The sequence below is a fragment of the Pongo abelii genome, chromosome 5, assembly GCF_028885655.2.
Source record: "Pongo abelii isolate AG06213 chromosome 5, NHGRI_mPonAbe1-v2.0_pri, whole genome shotgun sequence".
Taxonomy (NCBI): Eukaryota; Metazoa; Chordata; class Mammalia; order Primates; family Hominidae; genus Pongo; species Pongo abelii.
This window is the reverse complement of record NC_071990.2, coordinates 140,509,218-140,533,940: the sequence shown is the minus strand read 5'-3', so window position 1 is coordinate 140,533,940 and position 24,723 is coordinate 140,509,218. Positions and strand designations below refer to the sequence as shown.

Below are 24,723 nucleotides of genomic sequence, written 5' to 3'. Positions count from 1 at the left end.
CTGTGACTGTGTACATATTAACATTCTACAAAGACCTGGAGTGAAATGAGTAAATATTGACACTAAGTGGCATCCATAAAGGCTAGAAATAGCTTCATGCAAACTTAGTTTAGATTTTGCCTCTAAATGAGGCAGGGCAGGTTTTACTTCCAAAGGGTTACAAAAAAAGTCTTTGGGTTTTCAGTGCCCTTTGAATTTTGCAATTACAGATAAATGACTGGGAACCTGTAATAATTTCCTCATATGTGTCATTTATAGGATCCGCATTCTGGGAAACAATTTGTAGAAGACAAAATAAAAACCAAAACTCTGTGTAATTCTGCCTTAGCTCCCGTCTTTGAAGTATTTTATATTTGCTAAGTATAAATTCTTAAGATATTCTACTTGAAATAGCTGAAGAATCCCCTCTCTGGGACATGTGCAGATTAAAAGAGCGCCACTCCATGATTTTCATAAAGGAGAAAATAAGGAAGGCAGCCCCTGTGGGCAGCCCCGGGCCTACATGAGTTGATAGAGTTGAAGGTATAAATGTAGAGTATTAAGTTCCCAGTGACCGGAATGACCTGGTGAACAAATAGGGCAACTTTGCCAGTTTTCCCCTCTATTCAGCACATTTTGTTTCTCAGGTAAACATGGCTTGAAGCACGAGTGAGATGAAGCCTCAACGTTGGTGTCTACGGGGAGGCTTCCCAGATAGCCTGGATGTTCATAGGCCATGTTCATAGCCCTTCAGAACAGATGACTAAAGAGCTTCTGCACAGCAAAAGAAACTACCATCAGAGTGAACAGGCAACCTACAAAATGGGAGAAAATTTTCGCAACCTACTCATATGACAAAGGGCTCATATCCAGAATCTACAATGAACTCCAACAAATTTACAAGAAAAAAACAAACAACCCCATCACAAAGTGGGCAAAGGATATGAACAGACACTTCTCAAAAGAAGACATTTATGCAGCCAAAAGACACACGAAAAAATGCTCATCATCACTGGCCATCAGAGAAGTGCAAATCAAAACCACAATGAGATACCATCTCACACCAGTTAGAATGGCAATCATTAAAAAGTCAGGAAACAACAGGTGCTGGAGAGGATGTGGAGAAATAGAAACACTTTTACGCTGTTGGTGGGACTGTAAACTAGTTCAACCATTGTGGAAGTCAGTGTGGCGATTCCTCAGGGATCTAGAACTAGAAATACCATTTGACCCAGCCATCCCATTACTGGGTATATACCCAAAGAACTATAAATCATGCTGCTATAAAGACACATGCACACGTATGTTTATTGCGGCACTATTCACAATAGCAAAGACTTGGAACCAACCAAAATGTCCAACAATGATAGACTGGATTAAGAAAATGTGGCATATATACACCATGGAATACTATGCAGCCATAAAAAATGATGAGTTCATGTCCTTTGTAGGGACATGGATGAAATTGGAAATCATCATTCTCAGTAAACTATCGCAAGGACAAAAAACCAAACACCGCATGTTCTCACTCATAGATGGGAATTGAACAATGAAAACAGATGGACGCAGGAAGAGGAACATCACACTCTGGGGACTGTTGTGGGGTGGGGTGACGGGGGAGGGATAGCATTAGGAGATATACCTAATGCTAAATGACGAGTTAATGGGTGCAGCACACCAGCATGGCACATGTATACATATGTAACTAACCTGCACATTGTGCACATGTACCCTAAAACTTAAAGTATAATAATAATAAAAAATATTAAAAAAAATAAATTAAAAAAAAAAGAACAGATGGAAATACTGCATTTATCTTCATCTGTACCGAAAAGGTACAGATAGAATGATAACCTGAACAAGGCTCCCCTTTCAATCCAATTATTTAGACGCTTAGGACCAGAAACTGCGAAACATAAAAACTGCAACCTGGATCTTAGTTATCTCGGTCATAATGAGCTGCCGGCTGTTTCCCGCTGCACCCCCCTTTCCGGGGGTCTTGCTGCTGATATCTCCTTGCAGAGGGCGGCTCGGTCATCCCGCCGCCGGGCGCCGGCCACCAGGGGGCGCTGCGGCCTCCTCCCTCTCCCGGGAGCGGCCAAGCCAGCCCGGTGGGTGTTTCTCTCTCCCTCTCGCGCTCTCTCTTCCCGGCCTCACATCCGGGTCTGGAGCGCGGCCGCCGCTGTCACTGTTGGTGCGGACGCGTCGGGGTCGGGCCGGGGTGCTGTAAATGGCGGCGGAGGGAGGCGGAGCGGCGGCCACGCTCAGCCCAGATCCTCCGAAACTTTAGGTTCGAAGCCCCACAACTTTCCGGGAAGCGCTGCCGCTCCGGAGGCGTGGACGGAAGGGGAAGCCGAGGCGGGAAGTGTGGGGGAATCGGCAGGGAGCCGGGGAGACTCGAACCCGCGGCGGGGGCGGAGTCCGCCAGTGCCTCGCGCCTCCGCGGCCCCGGTCTCTTTCTCTGCACCCTCCCCGCGGCCGCGGCCGGGGCCGGAGTCGGAGCCGCAGTCGCAACCGCAGCCGCGCGCTGCGCCGAGCCCGGGACTGCGCCGGGCCTCGCAGGCGGCGGCGCGCCGAGCGCAGCCGGGCCCCCTCCTCGCGACCTCCGGGCCCTGTTGCTCGGGCGCACCTGGCGCGTGTGAGGCCGGGGCCGGCGGCTTCGGGAAGCTAGCAGGAGGCCGGGCCACGCGCAGCCCCTGCCGGCTCAGGGTCCTGGGGCCGGGCCCCGAGTAGTGCATGCGGGGCGGGGCGGCCGTGAGCCGGAGGCGAAGATGGAAGGCTTAACGCTGAGCGATGCGGAGCAGAAATACTATTCAGATCTCTTCTCCTACTGCGACATTGAGAGCACGAAGAAGGTGGTGGTCAACGGGCGGGTGCTGGAGCTGTTCCGGGCCGCGCAGCTGCCCAACGACGTGGTCCTACAGGTAACGTCGCGTCCCGGGGCCGGCGGGCGGCCCAGGCCTGCAGTCGCCGGCCTCCGGGAGTGGGAGTGGGCGCCGATTCCTTGGGGCCCGGTGGGGGGCTGGTTCCTCGGGGGTCCCCGCAGCGGACAGGGGCCGCAGGTGCCCGGGAGGCCTGGACTCGCGCCGCGGCCAAGGGGGAGGGGGTTGCTCTTAGAGGACGGAACTCCTGTGGTGGGGGTCTGAAGAGCCTCAGCCGGTATCCCCCACGACCCTGAGAATCTGTGCTCTACACTGCAAGAGCTATCTCGCGTGAAGGATCTTAGGTTGTTAATGTGTGTGAATCCTAGAACCTGGCATTTACAGAGCTTTTCGGATCCTGCAGAGTAGTGAAGTTATCAGTATGGGCAAAATGGTTTTTTTAATTCTTGAATTAATCAAGAAGACGCGATAAAGTGAGTTTTATAGATTTAGAAATCGAAGAAGCAGTTTTTTTAAAGGAAGCAAAATTCTTAGGGAAATTTTTTAAAATGTGAACTAGTTAGTAGTTTTACAAGTAGGCATACAAGAAGTTGTAATTATCTGTAGAACGTGTGTATGTGATGAGACTGAACAATGTTTTTCAACAGGCATTCGAAAGCATTTGTGGAACTTGTGGATTTGGGTTGGGAGATGAGTATTGAACAGCTGGTAGGCAGAAGTGCGTATTTGCCCTAATCTGAAGCCCTGGAGGAGCAAGCCCTGTAGGTTTAAAGCCTTTTTTTAATCATATCTGCCTTTGAAACAGTGGACTTCCTAGAAGTTCTTATCTAATGTATGTGGTGAGCATTAATGCTACTCTGTTTAATGATTCATAGCTGCTAGTAGGAGTCTGTCTAAACAGCATATTAGGAACAGGTTTTAAGCTTTCATCTTTTATATTGATCCAAGCTAGTTATCCACATCTCCAAAACTTAAAGCCACATGTATAGGTGTATGTAGTGGACTGCAGAGCATTGGACCAGGGTTTTGAGGGCTGGGTCCTTGACCCTACTCTGCTGTTAACCAGCAGTGTGACTTTGGGTCAGGCACTTTCCCTTTTCAATCATAAGTATGTTCATCCACAGAATGAAGGCAAGTTTCTTCCAACAAAAATTCTGTGAAGTATAAAAATGTCCACACACAGGCCTCTGTTTTAGAAGTTAAGTCTGCATTAACTATGACTAAGTTGAACGAGTTCGATCTTTTTAAATGTTCTTGTGTTTTACATTGCTTTTTTAAAGGTGGGATTGTCTTACGTGCCAGTGAAGGGCAACGATGAGTCCCAAATTCATCCTGTTGAAAAGGGACAAATAGTAAATATTTTGGGCTTTGCTGGCCATATGTGCTCTCTGTTGCATATTCTTCTTTTTGTGTTTACAAAACACAAAAATGTAAAACCATTCTTAGCTCAGGGAGATACAAAACAGAGCCTGTGGTCTGCTAACGAAAGGTGCTGGTGGTGTGGTCTATGGTACTCTCCTCTTACAGCTTTGGAGTAGGACTTGAAGATCTGGTCAGAACATGCTCATTAATGATACTCTTTTTGCTCCTTTTGAAGAAATAACAAAGTATACTTTCAAGTTAGGATCTAAATAAAATTAAGGAAAAGCCTTCTCTGTTCTATTTTGGTTTGTCTTTGAGGTGAGAAGGAGTTGAAATAAAACTTTCAGTCTTTTTAATGGTACACAAAGACTTTAGAACTTGAAATGTAATTTTTAGGACAGACACATTAGCATTAATGAATCTTTACTTGAAACATGTTTAATCCAATGCAAGTTATTTTTATGTTTTGCTCAATTTTATTAACATTCAAAAAATAAATTTCCATTGTCTTTTGGCATAAAGAGAGAGCTTAAATATTCAGGGTTCGGTTACAAGTTGGAACTCCCTGAAGCAGAACTCTTACAGTTATGTATACTAAATAGCAATCTAGATATCTTGAAGGCAATTTACTTAAAAATTGGTCTAAGACATAGAAATATGAGACAAAAGGAGAATATGTGCTTAATTCCCTTAAGGGAGTTTGGGATTGTCTGAAAACACAGTCTTCCATTGCTAAGTGGGAAACATTTGGGGCAGCTCATATCTAATGCTTAGTTCTCTACTTAACACTGGGCTAGGCATTGCAGGCATCAGAAGAGGAGTAAGAAGCTCTTAAGGATCTTGTCAATTATAGCAGTACTCATGTATAACATAAGGTAGAATGTATGCCATAGGAGAGGTGCCAAGTGTTATGAAATACTAAGGAGGTACGACCAAGAAAGGCTTTTTGACTTAATTCAGATGGACTTTAAATTAGGGTGGAGTGAGGGGAGTGGAATTATGAGGGCTTCCAGGCAGAGAAAAAAATGTGATCAAAAGTGGAAAGAGTAGGAGCCTTTTCAAGGACTAGTGTTTTCGGGATAACAGAACATAAAATTGGAAAGAGGCCATATTAGGGAAGACTCTGAAGAAGGGCAGCAGATACGATATTTCAGCAAGCAATGGAGACCCATTGAAAAGTTTTTGACTTTGAGTGGCAGAAAGGGTAAGGAATGATACTCTTTCAGTGGTCTGGATTGGGTGCTAGGTCATGGACATCCAACCAGGGTGACAGCAGTAGAATAGAAAGGGAGAGACTGAATATGTTATTGAAGGACTGCTGGGTATCCACTATATGAGGTGCTTTGTGGAATAATGTTTAATTGAGGCCAGATTATCAAGGTTGGATGGAGAGCTTTGAACTAATTGTGTAGGTAACAGGGAGTGGTAGATTTAAGAGAAATGACTCATAAAGCAGTGCTTTAAGAGTCGTTTGTCAGGGCCACAGGAATTAGAGGAATAAAACTGTAGACTGAACTTGGGGGCTGATTTTTATATGGCAGATACGAAGTGAGAAACTGGGCCAGTGGTACTCAAACATGGGAATGAGGGTAACAATGGGGAAGAGGCATTTGGCAGTGTCTAGAGACATTTTTGATTGTCATAACTAGAGGGGAGAGAGCAGTTCTACTGGCATCTAGTGGGTAGAGGCCAGAAATGTTGCTAAACATCCTGCAGTGCACAGGACAGCCTCCACAAGAATTATGTGCCCAAGATGTCAGTAGTGCTGAGACTGAGAAACCCTAACCTGGACTATAGTGGTGGGAGTGGGACAAAAAATCAGATATGGGCCGGGCACGGTGGCTCATGCCTGTAATCCCAGCACTTTGGGAGGCTGAGGCAGGTGGATAACCTGAGGTCAGGAGTTCAAGACCAACCTGGCCAACATGGTGAAATCCTTTCTGTACTAAAAATACAAAATTAGCCTCATGTGGTGGCCCGTGCCTGTAATCCCAACTACTCCAGAGGCTGAGGCAGGAGAATCACTTAGAACCTGGGAGGAGGAGGAGGTTGCAGTGAGCCAAGATCGCGCCACTGCACTCCAGCCTAGATGACAGAGCAAGACACTGTCTCCAAAAAAAAAAAAAAAAAAAAAAGAGAGAGATGGTAGAGATTATGAAGGTAAACTTGATAGGCCTGGGTTATTTGGCAGTGTTTTGGTGAGAGTGCAATGGGGCAAGGATTATTCTTTGGACACCACTCACAGAAAAGGGGCAGGAAGAGGGCTTACTTTTTAAAAGAGAGAATGATGAGTTTGGTTTTAGACATTTTTAGATGGCAATTCAGATCTCTTGGAGACAGTTGGAAGTGGGTGGAGATTTGTCCACCCTGACTGCTGGTTCTTACAGCAGTTCAGGTTCAGAGGTTCGGGATTTCTTCTGTTTTGCTCACCTAAGTGTTTAGGGACGGGAGACAGTGTCGCATAGACTGGGTATGCACATACATATCAGGACCTTGGTTGGTACAGTAGTTTTCAGTGTTTGTTAGTAAAAGTTAGGAGAAGACTGAGTCATCTGGGGGCATGAGTGTAGAGAACAAATAACACCGAGTCCAGAACCAAACGAGGAAGGAGCTAGCATTTATTGAGTGCCTATTATGTTCCTTTAACCAGGCAAATCATTTTCATGGAAGAACTCATTTGATTCTTGCAACAACCTTGTGAAGTGGGTGTTATTCTTGTTTATTTTTATTTTTATTTTTTGAGACAGAGTCTCGCTCTGTCGCCCAGGCTGGAGTGCAGTGGTGCAATCTTGGCTCACTGCAACCTCCACCTCCCAGGCTCAAGCGATTCTCCTGCCTCAGCCTCCTGGGTAGCTGGGACTGCAGGCATGCGCCACCACCACACTTGGCTAACTTTTGTATTTTTCGTAGAGACAGGGTTTCACCATATTGGCCAGGCTGGTCTTGAACTCCTGACCTTGTGATCCGCCCACCTCAACCTCCCAGAGTGCTGGGATTACAGGCTTATTCTTGTTTACTAAGAACTTGATAGGAGAGAAGTTAAATAATTTATTTGTGAATATTCGTATCTCTCCCTTACTATTATTCACATCCCAGCTCTTACCTTCTCTGGTCATGTGGTTTGGGAGCAGGGTGAGGAATAAAATTTAGTTGGTCTGATTTTGACTTGCCCATAGTTCTTATGAACAGTAGGGATTTTAGAATATCTGATTTTGAGTTACGTATCAACTTCCTCCTTTGCGTAGTAAGTAGTTTAACGTATGATGATGTCTTGAAACACAGCCACTTCAGAGAAAGGGAGATTCTTGTAGTTGGTATTCGGGGCACACACAGATACAATTTTTCTTTATTACCACTGTCAGATGTTTTAAGGTGTGTTCATTACACTTGCTTTGGAATAGCAGAGGAAAATCTATTCTGAGTTTAAGAGTTTGTTTTTGAAGACACAATGTCAATAGACAAAGTGAAGGAGTGGATGCTTTGTAAAATTATGCTCCATGCCACATAATAGCAAGATGAGGGGGAGAAAAATCTGGCTCATAGGATTTAATCATGAAGAATTTTGCTGTCTGCTGAGCAAGAAAATATTCAGTGTTGTGGCTTAAAAGTCAGCTTTTCCCAAAGTAGTTTATTTTGTTTTTTAAAGATTAGGAAAGATATACTATTTACCACACTAATCAGAATGTTTTCTTAACTTTCACCAAAAGCTTCTGTTTTGGGAAATGTCTTAAAACTTCATACAGACTTTGAATGCATAATAGGTTGATAAAAGGTTCTAGTACTAACTGTTCTTTCATTGAGGTTTGTAAGCAATGTACCCTGTTAATGAAGCTGAAAATCTTTAGATCATTTGTGTTGAGCAATACCTTGTTAGAATATTTGCATAACACATAAATTTAATGGGGAAAAGCAATAATAGTGAAACAAACCATTTTGTTTTTCTCTTTAACCTTGTTTAAATCAGTTACAAGATCTGGCATTAGTGGTAAGTTTAAAAATAGGAAAGCAGAGCTCATTTCTGTGTTGAAAGTTATAAACTTAATAAGTCTCAGGTTTGTTATTCTCGAGTAGTGGTTTTTAGTTCTGAATCACTAAAATAATTGTAATAAACTACAGAAATAATCTTGCCATAATCACTTACCTATACACAGTTGAAAAAGATAACTGTTTGTGAAAGAAGTCACAGTCAATGTCTTTCTGTAGTGTCCTATTTATTTACTTTTAAAATTTCTGTCTTGAGTTTCTTGTGCTAGTTTCAGTCATTTTGTTTGTTTGTTTGTTTGTTTTAATCAATAGCCCAGAGTTAGAGTTTTAGTATATTGGGAATTCATGCCAAACAGTTGATGGAGCGACACAAGAGCATGAGAAGCTGGTATAAAGAGCACTGACTGTGGGAGGCAAGTTCCAGTTCTGGCATTAGCTAACTTTGTGACCCTGAACAAATCACAGAAGGTCTGATTTAGCTATGGGATTGGGTTTTCATGATTTCTGACTCAAATGAGAGTATCTTTGTGTAGGAGCGGCTAATCTATTCCAGCCACACCCCTTTAAAAGTAGCACAAAGTCTTGTGGTTAATTGCTCCACTATCTTGACACTGGAACAGGGTTATTTGACTTTCTTTGAGGAATACAAAGAGGAGATATGTACAAGAGGAAACTGATGAAAGGGTCGTAAATCCATGGGTGCTTAGTTCTTCAAGGCCGTGAGAATTTGAAATGGGTGATAAGACTTGTTATTTCTGATGTTTTCCCTTATATATGTTTTATTTTCTGTAGCCTTTCCTATTATAGATGCATCTTCACTCATCTTTTCCCTCTGTGTAAGAAATTTTGTCTGACGGAAGTTAAACTGTATACCAGATTTCATTGAGATTTGATAAATTCTAAGACTTAGGCTTTTTAAAATTAAGAATACCACATCTCTTCTCCATTTTGTTTCAAGAATTAGCCAGGTGTTGAATTTGGGGTCTGTCTCATTAAATAATGAAGCCAGAATTTATTAGTCTGTCTCTTTTGGGTTGTTGATTTGTTGAGATTCTGCTGCACACACTGCACATCTGCTTAGAAAACAGTTCCACAGAATTTTGCACTTAATTTGTGATTTCCAGCCTTCCCCTAATTGAGTCAAGCTCATCTTATGGACTTCTGCATTAATTCAGTTTTAAGGAAGAGCAGGCTGACCTGTGAAATGCTAAACATTTCTCTGTCTTAAATCAGTTTTAAATACTTTCAACAAAGACTTCCTTGTGGCTGTTCTTTGTATTGGGGGTATACATGCAGTGGTGAAGGATCAAGACATCTTCTCTGACTTGTGCCAATGTCAAAAAGAAAAAGAACTGGCCAGGCATGGTGGCCCGCACCTGTAGTCTCAGCTACTTGAGAGGCAGAGGCAGGAGGATCACTTGAGCCTGGGAAGTTGAGGCTGCAGTGAGACATAGTAGACATGGTAGTGTCATTGCACTCCAGCCTGGGAGACAGAGCAAGTCTCTGTTCCCCACCCCCCCACCGCCCCCCCACAAAAAAAAAAAAAAGGAAAAAAAGAACTGTGTACAATAATAGAGAATCATTGGGTGGTAGAATCAGAGGAGGTAGTGGGGACCTACTTAGGTGTAAGGGAAGGCCCCTTAGAGGACGCCTGGATGGGGGTTCAGGGAGAATAAGGTGTTTCATATAGAGAGAACTGGGAAGGGCCTGAGGCTGTGAAGAATGCAGTGTGAAGAGCACAGTGTGTTTAAGGAACCGAAACTATGGACAACGGGGGAGAATGGCGGGGACTGCATAAGGCAGGCCCTTGTACTCAGTGATAAGGAATTTGGATTTTAGTGGAAATATACTAAAAGTTTTTATTCGGGAGTGTAGCATCATCTGAATTATATTTTAAAAGATCATGCTGACTGATGTATGAGCAAAAAGAATACTGGGGGCAAGTGGAAGCTGATAGGCTAGTGGATATGAAACAGTCCAGGCAGCAGACAGCAATGGCTTAGATTAGCGAGGTGGCAGTAGGATAGAGAGCTGTGGACATATCTGAGAATTTTTTAGGTGGTAGAAATACGAAGGCATAAATAGGGTTGGATATGGAACATAAGGGAGGGGAAAGAACTCAAGGATGTTGCTGGAAGTTGCCACTATTGGATGGTTGGAAAATGAGTGGATTTTGGGGGAATTGTTTTGTGGGAGAGGTAAGGGTGAATTCAGCAGTTCCCCTTTTGTCTATCTTAGTTCTCAGAAGCCTGTAAGATTGTCAAGTAGGCCTGTTAGATCTATACATCTTGAGGAATTCAAAGATACTTGGCTTAGAGATGTCAGTTTGAAGATTGTCACTATGTTAGTGATACTTAAGGTAATGAAAATGAATGAAATAATTGAAGAAAAGATTATGAAGAAGAAAGAAAGATTGACTAGAATTGGAATCCTGAGGAATGCTGAACATTTCTAAGTTGGGTAAACTGGAAGGCTTCTTGGAAGGAGGCTAGGAAGCACACAATCAGAGTGGTACAAATTGGGAATGTGTAATGTACAGTATTATCATGTTGTGGATGCCAAATAATACAAGTATTTCAAGGGGGGTGGGTAGTCAGCTGTATTGAGTTTCACTGAGAGGCTGAGAACATGTGGGCAGGAATGTGGCCATTGGATTTGGCAACCTGGAAGTTATTAGTAACTTTAGTGAGCCAGTTTCATGGACTAGTGTAGGTGGATGCCAGATTTGAGTGATTTGAGGGATAAATGATGGCTGAGGAACTAGAGACAGGGTGTATAGATAGCTTTTAAAGAAGTTTGCCTGTGAAAGGGAATAGATACAGGGTAGAAGCTAGAGATGTATGAGGATATAAAGGAAATCTTTTTGTTTCTTTTTGAGTGTGAGAAATTCTGCAGAATGATTTTAGTTGTTAGGATTGCTAAGATAAGGGAGATGAGAAGTCCTTGAGAAAGCAGGAGTGGTCAGGATCCTGACTGCACAGAGTCCTTTGATAGGAAGGGGATACTTCCTCAGTTTTTTTTTTTTTTTTTTGTGATGGATTCTCGCTCTGTCGCCCAGGCTGGAGTGCAATGGCGTGGTCTTGGCTCACTGCAACCTCCGCCTCCCAGGTTCAAGCGATTCTCCTGCCTCAGCCTTCAGAGTTGCTGGGATTACAGGTGCCCACCACCACGCCTGGCTGATTTTTGTCTTCTTAGTAGAGACAGGGTTTCACCATGTTGGCCAGGCTGGTCTCGAACTGCTGACCTCGTGATCTGCCTGCCTTGGCCTCTCAAAGTGCTGGGATTACAGGCATGAGCCACTGTGCCCGGCCACTTCCTCAGTTTTAACAGTGGGGAAGAAAGAACAACATGGTTACAGACGCAAGTAGGAATATAGATTTAGTGGGTGGAATATAGATTTAGTGGGAGGATGTTCTGGCCTAATGGCTTTTATTTGTCTTCTACAAACTGAGGCAGGATTAACAGTGTAGTAGTGACATAAAATCTTAATATGAAAGTAAGAAAAAAATACATTCATATTAGCTTCAAAGAGGCCTAACATACTTAGGAATAAACTTAAGAAAAGAGTCACCAAGATTTTTGTATTTAAAACTACAAAACAGGGCTGGGCACAGTGACTTACGCCTGTAATCCTAGCACTTTGTGAGGTCGAGGCGGGCAGATCACTTGAGCCCAGGAGTTTGAGACCACTCTGGGCAACATAGGGAGACCCTTGCCTGTAAAAAAAAGATAAAATAAATTAGCTGGGTGTGGTGGTGTGCACCTGTGGTCCCAGCTACTTGGGAGGCTGAGGCAGGAGGATGGTTTAAGCCTGGGAGGCAGAGGTCAGGGAGGCAGAGGTCAGAGAGACCCGAGATTGCACCAATGGACACCAGCCTGGGCAACAGAGCCAGACCCTGTCTCAAAAAAAAAAAGAAAAGGAAAAGAAAAGAAACAAATAATTGGACTTTATTAAATATTTTTAAAACTTTTACACTTGAGAGGATACTTAAGAAAGTATAAAAAGATAAGCTGCAGATTGGGGAGAAATATTTGCATATGGTAAACATGGTAAAGGTCTTTAATCTAGAATATATTTGAAAAATCTTACAACTCACTTATAAAGAAAAAAAAACTGGGCGAAAGCCCATTCTTAGGCTTAAGCCCATTAAATAGGTATTTCACCAAAGACAACAATAAGAATGGTCAATAAGCATATGAAAAGATGTTAACACCATTAGTCATTAGGGAAATGCAAATTAAATCACAGTGATATACTATCACACACTGCCCAGAGTGGCTATAATTAAAAAGACTGACAATACCTAGTATTTGTATTGTTGAGAAACTGGAACCCTTAGGCACTTCTTGGGACTGTAAATGACACAGCCACATTGGGAAACAGTTTGGCTTTTTCTTAAAAAGTTCAGCATAAATTTGCCATAGCAACCAGCAGTTCCACTCTTAGGAATCTGCCCAAGGGAAATGAAAATACATGTACAAATAAAGAAAGATATGTACATGTCTGTTAGCATTATTCACAATAGTCAAAAACTGGAAAGCAATTCAAATATCCATCACATGGTGTTTGAATACATAAAATGCGGAAAACTATTCTGCAATAAAAAAGAAACAAATTAGTGATGTATGTTATAACAAACATGAATGTCAAAAACATGGCTCTGGGCAACATAGCAAGACCCTGTCCCAAAAAATTAATAAATAAAATTAGCTAAATGTGATGGCACCCACATATCATTGAAGCTATTCTTGGAAGGCTGAGGAAAGAGGATAGCTTAAGCCCAGGTGTTTGAGGCTGCAGTGAGCTGTGTTCACGCCAGTACACTCCAGCCTGGGTGACAGAGCAAGACCTCATCTGTAATAACAACATGCTAACTGTCAAACCAAATACAAAAGAGTACATATTGTGTGGTTACATTTATATGGACTGTCTACAAAAAGCAAATCTATAGAGATATAGCAGATTAGTGGTTGCCTGAGGCCAGAGCAAGAGAAATGGTATGGAGGAAAATACTTGGGTGATAGAAAAATTCTAAAATTAGATTGTAGTGATAGTGCTCTATACACTCTATAATTTTCTTAAAACTCAATGAATTGTACACGTACGATGGTTGAATTTTATGGTGTATAAGTTATACCTCAAAGCTATGAATTAAATACGAAATAGTCATCTTGGGGAATGTAAAGGTTGAGTGTGGTGGAGAATGAAGGACTGTGTACTGCTTACATAGTTTAATTACAAAACTTCAGCATAATGTAATCTGGCATTTGATAAAGGATTTAAATTTTGAAAGATGATGTACTGATAGATTTTTATGTGTAGAGGAGATTCCCATATCTCATCTTCCAAGATTCGTTAGAACTGAGTATATTTACATTACATTACATTATATTACATTAGCATCGAGCTAACATTTATTCACTGTTCTGTGTGACAGGGACTGCTCTGCGTGCTTTATATGTGTTATTTTACAAGTACATTATTTATTGACCTTAGAAGGGGCTAAAAATAATATGATTTAGAATGAAGACCAGTTTCCATCTATTGACCTTTGGTGGTATGATGAATTTTTGTACACTTAACTCAGATATCTTAATATTATGGGAAATTACAGAAATATAATACCTCAAAGAATAATGCGAGTTTGAAGTAGTCATGACTGACAAGTAATAATTTTAATGAAATAGTAGTTTCAATCTACAGGACTATTTTGGGTTGCTTTGTCCACTGGAATAATCACTGTCACTATCATGAATCTTTTTGTGGGCCATTCTAATGTTACTTAAAGGGACTGATGTGGTGTCTTTGTGTTTTGAAATAGCTGTATTCAATCTGAGTTTGCATAAGTAGCTAGATCTTCGGCCCAATCCTCACAATTATAATAGCATGTTCCTTTGGAGAAAAAAAAATTGCATGAAGTGATTATTGCTTCTTTTTGTCCATGGGTTATGCAAAATGTTGTACGTGGAAATAGAAATATCTATATCCTTGAAACAAATCATTGTCTGGAAACTAAGAGTATACTAGTTTTTTTTGGTGTCTCATTTGTGACTGGAAGGATCAGAGGTTTGACTTCAAAGTGTTTATTGATACTGTATATTAATAGCTGATTTAGAAGAATGCATTTTTTTTTCTGAAGCACTTCATTATATTCCATAGAAAAGTAATTACAACACCCTAGTAATTTTCTGTGTCAGCAAGTATTGAGTGTAGTAAAAATAGCATAGACTTTGGAATATGACAGTTCTAGATTTTGAATCTCCAGTTGGTGCTTATTAACTTCTCATCTTTTGTAAGTACTTAACCTCTCCTGAGATTTCCTTTCCTCGTCTGTAAACTGAAGCTAATACCATTTCTGAAGATTTTTTTTTTTTTTTTGAGACGGAGTCTGGCTCTGTCTCCCAGGCTGGAGCGCAATGGCACAATCTCGACTCACTGCACCCTCTGCCTCCCAGGTTCAAGTGATTCTCCTGCCTCAGCCTCTCGAGTAGCTGGGATTACAGGCACCTGCCACCGTGCCCAGCTAATTTTTGTATTTTTTAGTAGAGATGGGGTTTCATCATGTTGGCCAGGCTGGTCTCGAACTCCTAACCTCAGGTGATCCTCCGCCTTGGCCATTTCTGAAGTTTTAATACTACCAAACTGATAGTGCCTGGTTCTTAGAAGGTTATCAAGTAAGTTTCACTCACTCAAGCTCTGCTCTATAGGAGAAAACACAGAATTTGTAGAATCTTGGCTTTAATACTACAGAAAATTGTCTGTTGTTCTTCAAACCTAGCTTTATACCTTTCGTTGATTTTGTTGTGTGAACTTAATAATGCTTTCCCAACCCTTTTATTCTGTCAGTAAGCCTTTTGTTTTGCCCTTTCACTGGATAATTAATTTGAGGATTTGCTCTCTTGAAGTGAAGTTTACCACTAGAGGACTCAAAGAATAATTCTGAGGTTTTGAGCCTACAGAATGGTTATGCCATTAACATGGAAATAAAGAAGCAGAGGGCAAGGTGGGGGGTTTGGGGAGAAGATAACATGGTGAATTTTGTATGTGCTGAGTGTGATGCCATGTTCATTCCTTCTGGGCAGCAGAGTTACGAGGGCATTTGAAAGCTTGAGAGTAGTAGCTGGGTGGCTTTAGAAGCATGTGCAGACTTGGTGGTGGTTCCTGAATGAGGCCATTCACTAAAAATGAGGAATGCAAGCCTAACTTTTTTTTTTTTTTTTTTTTTGAGACAGGGTCTCACTCTGTCACCCAGGCTGGAGTGTGGTGGTATGGCATGATCACAGCTCACTGCAGCCTCAACCTCCCAGGCTCAAGGGATCCTCCCATCTCAGCTTCCCAAGTAGCTAGGACTACAGGCACATGCCACCATGCCCAGCTAATTTTTGTATTTTTTTAGCTGTTAAACTCCTGGACTCAAGCGAGGATTACAGGCGTGAACCACCATGTCCGGCCTTAAAGTCTTTATATTTGAAATATCCTTTCAAAGTTAATTAACTCTGATATTGTCCCAGAGATTTAGGTTTCTGTTTTCACTTAAGACCTCAGGAGTTTTCTGAAACTTTCTTGAAACTGTTAGGAAGGCCATGTGGGTGTGGAAGTATAATGTCTCTTCATCTGAAATTAGGTCAGCCTCCAAAGACTTGAATCTTGGGTGTTAAACCCAAAGGCACCTTACGTTTTAAACCCAAAACACATTTGGACATTTAATATAAGAGGTTTTAGCTATTTGTATAAGCAACCCCTAAACACCTGGACACATAGTCATTGTATTTAGCTGAGGAGTGAGCCTCAGAGCTGAAGAATCTAGCCTACCTCTTCACATCAGCATCTCATTGCAGCTTTGTGATTCTCATGTAACACAGAATCTCATTTAATCCTTGTAATAAGTGTGCCATTTCATTATTTTTTATTAATAGGAAAGTGTATGTTCTTACGATATTCAAGAATTGATAGATTCTTAAAGGTTTGTAGACAGATTTCTTGAGGTTTAGTTATCCTGTGGCATTGCTGTACCATTTGTTCAGGGGATGGATCTATTGAATTCCTATTCTCCATATATTCAGAATTTTTTTTTCAATTTAATACCCTATAATTACACCTTTCATTAATTCAACAAACACCATTAAACACCTGCTGTGCTCCAGGGTATGTACCTAGGGCACTGGGTTTGCAGAGGTGAGTGAAGGAGACATGGTTCCTGTCCTGGAAAACTGAATCTTCTAAGCTCCAAGGGTTCACTGTGCCTGTCTGCTTCCTGACTGTATTCCTGGCACATTGTCAGTAGTGAATATTTGTTGAATGAGTGAACATGATTTATTTTTTTTCCTGAAAAATATGTTTGCTTATCTCTAACCTTAATATACATTGCCAGCCAATTCAAATGATAATAATAATTAATGCTGATGTAGTGCCTACTATATCAGCATTGTTTGTGGCCCTTTATATATGATAATTCATTTTACTTTCAATGATCTGAAGTGGATACAGTTTATCATCTCTATTTTTAAAATGACACAGAGGATAAGTAACTTCTCTACAGTTACACAGCTAGTAAGTCGTTGAGCTGGGATTTAAGTAGTCCTGCTTTAAACTACTACACTCTATGTATGTTTCATGGAGGCTTAAGAGTGAAAGTCAGATTACTTTCTGACAAGCTTGTGTATTACTCCTTCAAAAATGTTTTCTTATTCAGACTTTGATTCCCAGTAGAATTTTTTACAGTCTTTTTATTATTGCTGAGGTTTTAGTAAACTTACTGTATTTTTTCTTGGGATCCAGAGCAGATTCTTCCTATGATGAATTCTTTTCTACATTGAGATATTTACAGACTAACTCATTATTTGGTTTCCTTCATAATTTTTATCACAGGCTTACTTACCTAAATCTAAATCATCAAGTTATATCTCTAGAATATTGTATCATCTTTCATGCATTAGAAAGGTCTTTGAAATAATTTTTGAACTTTCACTTAAAATACCATGTGTTTTTTGTTTTTTAGTTTGACATCCTACTTGAACTTTTTCCTAATCATCCCAACCAGATAACCCCTCCTTCTGTAGTCTCCCAACTCTATTCTGTATGTTTGCACTTGTATACAATTTGTACTTTAGGTTACTCTTCCTGTGTATCTGTTTCCCTTGATAGGTGGCAAACAATTTGAGGGTAAGTTTTAGCCTTGTTTGTTTCTTTATTATCACTTTGTTCCTGTTAGGCACTCACTCAAAACCTATTAGACTGCTTAGTTGGTGCTTTAGAACTTCATTCCTCATCAGTACATTGATGGGTCCTAGCCTAGCCTCTTCATTTTATCATACCACTTAAAAAATTCCAAATTGTAATTAATGAGTTTTTTTCAACAGTATGGAACTCTGAGACCAGACTGCACAGTGCTTTCAATTAGACTGTGAATATTCTCGTTAATACTTTTAAAGTTGGTCAGGTGATGCTAGTCAAACACACTGAGCATGCTTGCTAATAACTTTAAGGAATCGTTACGTCAAGGCTGTTCTCTTAAATTTTTTTTTTTTTTTTTTTTTTTTTTTTTTTTTTTTTAGTGGTGTCGTGGCTCACTTTAGTAGTAAACTCACATATATTTCTCTGCCCTGCAGAGGCATAATTTTCAATTGTTGAACTTGACAGTGAGCAAGCAGTGGTAGACAAGCATGTAGTCTAAATAAGAAAACAGGTCAGTGGAGTTTCTCATTTAATTTAGTTAACTCTTTTGGAGGGAAGGTATAGCATTCCCATAAAATGAATGGTGATAACAGAGAGCATTTCAAATCTGAGTAGTCATGCGTAATCAGCCTTAAAAGCTTCTACCAACTCACTACTACATCTCACAGGCTTGTTTCTGATTATTCTCCTAATAGGGGCTGTGTGTTCCTTCCCAGCAGATCTGTTTTTCTGTTTCTCACACAGCTTTTACTTGTTCTTTATCTACTCTTTTTTGTCATGTAACTTCCCTCATCTACAGGACTCTCTCCTCACTTTCGTGCTTATTCCGCCCCCCTTTTCAAAACATAGCTTAATTGACTTTTGTAGGTTTTGGAAATTAATTTGAACAACTTCACTCTCACTGAGACCAGTTTCCCTCCTGCCTATCCTTTTGCATATGTTTTGTACTGTATTGATTTTTGTTCATTTATGCTGTTGCTTGGTGTGTTTATGCCATTGCTTGGCTGCTTCTCCAGTATCTCTATATCCCAGCAATATTGTGAGCAAGTTGTGAATAAAACTCAGATTTCTTTTCTTTCTTGATGTGCAGAACAGCAAAAACACATAATAGATGTTTAGAAAACATAGGCAACTTTTTAGGGCAAGCCATTTGCTTAGCCCTGCTTTGCTGTGCATTCATAGACGTGATTGGGATGATGACTTAAGGCAATTCTGGGCTCCTCACCCAGGGAAGTGAAAAGTGGGGGTGGTGAAGCTTGAAGCCTTGGATGTTCCACTGCCTAGCACTATGGGTACTCTCTCCCCACCCCAATCAACATTCTGGGCATGAGAAGAGAAGGAGGCAGTAAGAACAGAACAATAGCACAGAATTCTCTGAGCTCTGACTTCGCTGCTTTGCTGACAAGACATTGCTGCTTTCCCCTCCCTCCCTTTCAGGATCTTTTTCCCTTACCTACCCCCACTTTTTTTTATCTATAGCAGAGTAATTGTAAGACATTTTTTTGAAAACTGGTAATTTATTGGCAACTAAAAAAATAAATTATGGTAGAATCTGGATACCTTGGCACTATAGCGTATACTTTTTTTTTTTTCATAAAATATAATGAGGCACAACTTCTACAGAGTTCCAGTGTGCCTGGCTGCAAGTGGAGGCCCACAAGTCAATTTAGAGATGAGGGTGCTGGGTTGAGTCATGGTACACTCACAGGATTTCACACATGCCCTAGCACAGGCCACTGAGACATGTGCCACGTCAGAATTACAGATTGTACTACTTGTCATTATCTCATAGGAATAGTAGAAACTGCAGATCTGAAAACTTTGAAAGCTAATGACCCACTGTATTTTGTGCCTTCATTCAGAACACTAAAGAATTAATGGCTGGTGGAAGGGAGCTTACGGTTAGATTTTTTCTGTTTACCACCCACAGTTTTGAACCCTGAGAGATAGAAATCTTTTACTTCCCTAAGTACATTTCCCTCTAAGATTTGATTATGGAGTGAATCCAAACTTAGTGTTTCTCACTAGCACTTAACAAATGGCAAAAAGGGAATTGTCATAGTTACTAATTGTATTGTTTCATGGTTATTTTCTACATAATGTTCCTTTTTGCTTCTGGTGTTACTCATTTGACCCTGCACACCCATCTAGCTGCCTTCCTATTTTTCTTCTTCCTTTTACTGCCAAATAACAAGTGACCTGATTTCTTCTCTACTGCCCGTACCCTGGCCTATTCTTAAGCACTAGTAATCTAACTTTTATTTTTATTTGCTGATTTATCTTTTGAGACAGGGTCTTGCTCTGTCACCCATGCTGGAGTGCAATGGCACGATCTTGGTTCACTGCACCTCTGTTACCTGAGCTTAAGCGATCCTCCCACCTCAGCCTCCCAAGTAGCTGAGACTACAGGTGTGCACCACCATGCCCGGCCTTTTTTTTGGTATTTTTATTAGAGATGGGGTTTCGCCATGTTGGCCAGGCTGGTGTCAGACTCCTCAGCTTAAAAGCAATCTGCCTGCCTTGGCCTCCCAAAGTGCAGGGATTTTAGGTGTGAGCCACTTTGCTTGGTGTAATTTAACTTTTATATTCCCCCTCCTTTTTTTTTTTTAAAGATATTCTTAAAGTTCATTGTTATCCTAATCACCAAATCCAGTGACCTTTCACTTCCCTTGCAATTGGCAGTGAATCACTTCTTGGTGGATATTGTCTCTTCTTGTTCATCATGGAGCTGAAATACTCTGTCTTTAACATCCTAATTGTCTTCCTCCTGTCTTCTTTGGAGTCAGCTTTGACTCCTCTTTTCCATTTATCCAACTTACAAAGTCCTTCAGATTCTCTTTGAAAGGACTTAGCCAATCATTCTTTTCTGTTCTTAGTGTTACTCTAATCCAAGCTCTGAATGCCTCATTGATAAACTACTATAGTGGCCTCCTAAATCTTAAGCTTTTCTGTGATTGCTGAAGAATAGATTAGTGAATTATAAATTATATGCTACTCTTCAGAAATGTTCAGTGAAAATTAGTGTGGCATTTAGAGCCTTCATCATCTAGCTTCACTGTACCACCTAGCCACCACTACGGTCCTTGCATTGACCTACTGGAACCCCAAATTGGATTGCCTTTCTTGTTTTGACTGACCAAAAAAATGCCCATTCTTTAAGGTCTAGAGATTAGGTACTTACTAAAAAAAAAAAAAATCCCAATTCGCAGTAACCTGTCTCTTTATTTAATTCTTACAGGGGCCAAGTACTAATTATATAGCACCTATAATGGACCAGACGTCAAGCTATTTGACATATATTTAACTTTACATTTAGAGATACGTATTATTTCAGTTTTTCAACTGAGAAACCTTGAGCTACAGAGAGGCTGCATGTGCAACATGAGCTGGGATTCAAATTCAGTTTCATGTGATGGCAAAGCTTGTGCTCAGGTTGCCAACCATGATGCTTAAAATTACAGCCTTGCTGGGTACGGTGGCTCATGGCTGTAATCCCAGCACTTTGGGAGGTCGAGGCAGATGGATCACTTGAGCCCAGGAGTTTGAGACCAGCCTCGGCAACATAGTGAGACCCTATCTCTACCAAAAAAAAAAAAAAAAAAAAAATTGGCCAGGTGCAGTGATGCGTGTCTGTTAGCTGCTCAGGAGGCTAAGGCAGAAGGGGTTTGAACTAAGGAGGTTGAGGATGCGGTGAGCCGAGATTGCGCCACTGCACTCCAGCCTGGAAGACAGACCTGGGAGACAGAGCGAGACCTATCTCAAAAAAAAAAAAAAATTACAGCCTTATATCATAGATTGTGTGTTGTTTGCAACTAGGGCAGAAAGTTTTTGAGAAAAAGGATTCTGTGTTAAAATTTTGTTTTCCTCCCAGGGCCAAGTATATATTTTCAACATTGTATGTAAGTACCTAAGAGGAGAAGATTTTGATGAGTTGTTTCTATAATGCTACTAGGTATAATAACCAGTCTGCTATTCAGTGTTAGCACATTCTATACAATATTGAGAATACATGAAAGACTGCAGATATGGGTGTGTACTTGAATCAAGGAGAGGCAGTAGAGCAGCCTTATGTTTTGTTCCTCAAAGAGTGAGATGTGTACCCAATTCTTGCACATAGTGAAGAAGCTGTTCTCTTTTTTTGTTGTTTTTCACATCTGATTATTCATGGAGAAAGTTGTAGCTTGGAGCTAGTAAATTTTTTTTTTTAACACCGTTCTCATATAATTTGCTCTCTTCTTTTAATAAAGGACAGATAGGCCTTGATGTGGCTGTAAGCACATTTAGCAGACAGTGGTATTTGGCTGAAATTACAGTTTTGTTTTCATTGAATTTTTTTTTTATCTCTATTTCAAGTGAAGTAGAATTTTCCATTTATATATGATACAGAGTTTCTTTTAAAATAAGTTTAACTTTAAAAAAGTGTCTCATTTAAAGAAAAAATACTAAGTACATAATAGTGCAAGTGGTCTATGAACATGGCAGAATTTGTGAAGATGGTATGCAGGTGTCTGAAATTTGGGAGATACTGGCATAGTGAAAAAAGCCAGGCTTTGGAGTTCTACAAAACTGCGTTCATATCTTGGCTCTGCTAATTTCTAGTCAGTATCCTTGGGCAAGAACTTTCTCTTTGCCCATTACTTTGATTTGTAAAATGAAAATAACAATGCGTAATTTTTAGGGTCATTTTTGAGGATTGTATTAAAGAAGTACTGGTACACCACTCAATAAATGATAGCTTTTTCATCATTGTCACTTTTATTTTGTTTATTTTCATTTAGTCACCTTAAAATCCTTGATGGAATTTTTAAGTTGAAGTTTAATTCTTAGGAGTTACCACCATCAAGCAAGTACAGATGGTCCCTGACTTAAAATGATTTGATTTAGGATTTTTCACATTTACAATGGTGTGAAAGCGATACACATTCAGTACACTCCTCAACTTGTGACGTTCCAGTAAACCCATCATAAGGTGAAAATATTGTAAGTCGAAAACATACTTTTGACTTGGGATATTTTCAGCTTAGGTTGGGTTTATTGGGATGTGACCCCAACGTAAGTTAAGGAGCATCTGTACTTAACTGCTCTGAGCCTTAGTTTCTGTGGGCATTAATTAGTTTTTTTCTTCCTGTGTTTGGGGAATAAAGGTAACCCCTGCCTCATAGGATTGTTTTGAGGACTAAATGAATTCATTGATAAAGTACCAGTGCCTGGTACTTGGAATAGTGTTTTATATAGCTGTTAGCTACTACCGTTGATATTCTTGTAGGAAGCAGCTTTTTGGAGATCCTGAGGCTCTTTTTCTTTCTTCTTATCATGTGTTGGGGATGGAGTGTGTTTAGTGATGTTTGTATATGTTCATTAAGTACCTACTGAGTATAAAGTGTTGCTGCTCTGAGATTATGGTAAATAGGCAAGGGAGAATAAGAAAGTCTTCAGCAAAACTACTCTGAACTACCTTTACCCTAAAATTATTGCTGCATACAGCTATAGAAACTCAAAAGGAAGACACTAATAAATCCCAGCAGATCGAGGGGCCTAAGATTGAGTCAACCTCAACTTCTGTGTGTGATACTGTACTTTTTAATTGAGTAAAATGTGAATATAACTTCTTGTATATTTGATCTCATAATCATATTTAAATAACCACCTGTGTTATTTTTCAAAGGAGTCACATATCTAATCTATGTCTGGCACTTTGGCAGAAATAGATTTTTAAAGATTAGATGTTGTCTTATCCATTTTATGTTGCGATTTTAAACAGAATACCATAGACTGGGTAATTGGTAATGAAAAAAAAAGTTTATTTCTTACAGTTCTGGGGGCTGGGAAGTCCAGGGTCGAGGAGCTCATATCTGGCGAGGGCCTTCTTGTTGTATTATCCCATGATGGAAAGCAGAAGGGCAAGAGAGCACAATTGCATGCGCAGGAGCGGGCCCAATTGCCTTTCATAATGAATCAGCTTCTGTGATAAATTACATTAATCTATTCACGAAGGCAAGGCCCTTGTGACCTAATCACCTCTTAAAGGTCCTGCCTCTCAGCACTGTTGTTGTATTGGAGATTAAATTTCCAAAGCATGAACTTCAAACCATAGCCTGTGGTTTAAAGCATATCTTCAAACCATAGCAGATGTTTTCAGCAGGTAGTTTGTATTGTAGTTATATGAAATGTTAGGAAATTTGCATTCAGAGGAATGATATTTGTATTAGAAGGGACCTTAGAGATAAAATTCAACGTTTTCATTTTTTTTAGGCAGAAGCTTGAGAAATATGACACCTATCAAAACTTGGTTCTGTGGCCTTCCAACCAAAAACTTAACAACTCTTGTTTTATGATGTAACATACTAAAACTGTCATAATGCAGCTTATTAGATAAATGTACTACTGGGCCAATATGATCCCTTATAAAATAATGAAGTGACAAAGAGCATGGGTTTCAATCTAAGTTCTATCACTTGCTGTGTGTCCTTGAGCAAGTATGGTCAGTTCTCTCAACTATAAAACAGTACCTACCTCATAGGGTTGTTAGGATGATTAGGTTAGTTAACACGTTACGAGTTTGGGACAGTACCTGCCACATTGTGTGTGCACAGTTAATGCTTGTCATTATTATAATCATCATCTTTTTTGTCATTCTCACCCTGTGATAGCCCATAGCACTGGTGTAGTACATTACCTAACAGTGGAATGGGTTTCTCTTTATCATATTATAAGTAAAGAAATTTCCCTGTCCCATTTGCTCCTGCTTGACCAGTGGTAACAAATATATACCAGAAATTATATCATGCTTAACTCTGTTTAACCACGATTCTACTCACTTGAGATACTTGAGAGCTCCACTGTATTCTGTGCACTTAGGAATAATTGTGGGCTCCTGCTTCTCCCGCTAGAGGAGCAATAGTGGCAACATAGTACAGTTGGTAAGAACACACTCTGGAATCTTCAACTTCATCACTTACTGTGACCAGGGGTGAATTACTGAGCCTCTCTGTACTTCAGTTTTCTCTTCTGTAAAATAGGATAGAAATCTCTGTCCTTCTGGGTTAAGATGATTAAATGAGCTATAAAGTGCTTAAAATGATGCCTGTCCCACTGTGTTTAAATGTTTTATTGTAAACTTTTATTATTTTTTAAAATTTCTGATTAGGAGTCATTGTGGTTCTGGAATAATCAAGTTTCCATGTAAGAAAAGAGAGGTTTGATTATTAGTAACTGGTTCTTGAAAAATACTGCTCCTTAATCAAAACATTAATATTTTATGTGGCATGTTGTAAGGCAACAGGTTGCAGGTGTTTTCTTTCCATGTCACCTTACACACTTTATTGGTTGAATGGGATTATT

The 24,723-nt window shown here is 40.3% G+C and overlaps 1 protein-coding gene across 5 annotated transcripts in view; it reads left to right on the top strand.

The window, feature by feature from the left end:
• Nucleotides 1-2,133: 2,133 nt before the first annotated feature.
• REPS1 (RALBP1 associated Eps domain containing 1) overlaps nucleotides 2,134-24,723 on the top strand; it is an 84,711-nt gene continuing 62,121 nt past the window's right edge. For 4 of the 5 annotated variants that reach the window (XM_009242302.4, XM_009242301.4, XM_054558231.2 and 1 more), the window contains exon 1: nucleotides 2,137-2,903. In XM_009242302.4, coding sequence (XP_009240577.2) covers nucleotides 2,751-2,903 — 153 coding nt within the window. In that variant the 5' untranslated portion in view covers nucleotides 2,137-2,750. Of the gene's footprint in view, nucleotides 2,904-24,723 lie in introns of all 5 variants that reach the window. The other variant, XM_003776932.5, reaches the window with a different exon arrangement.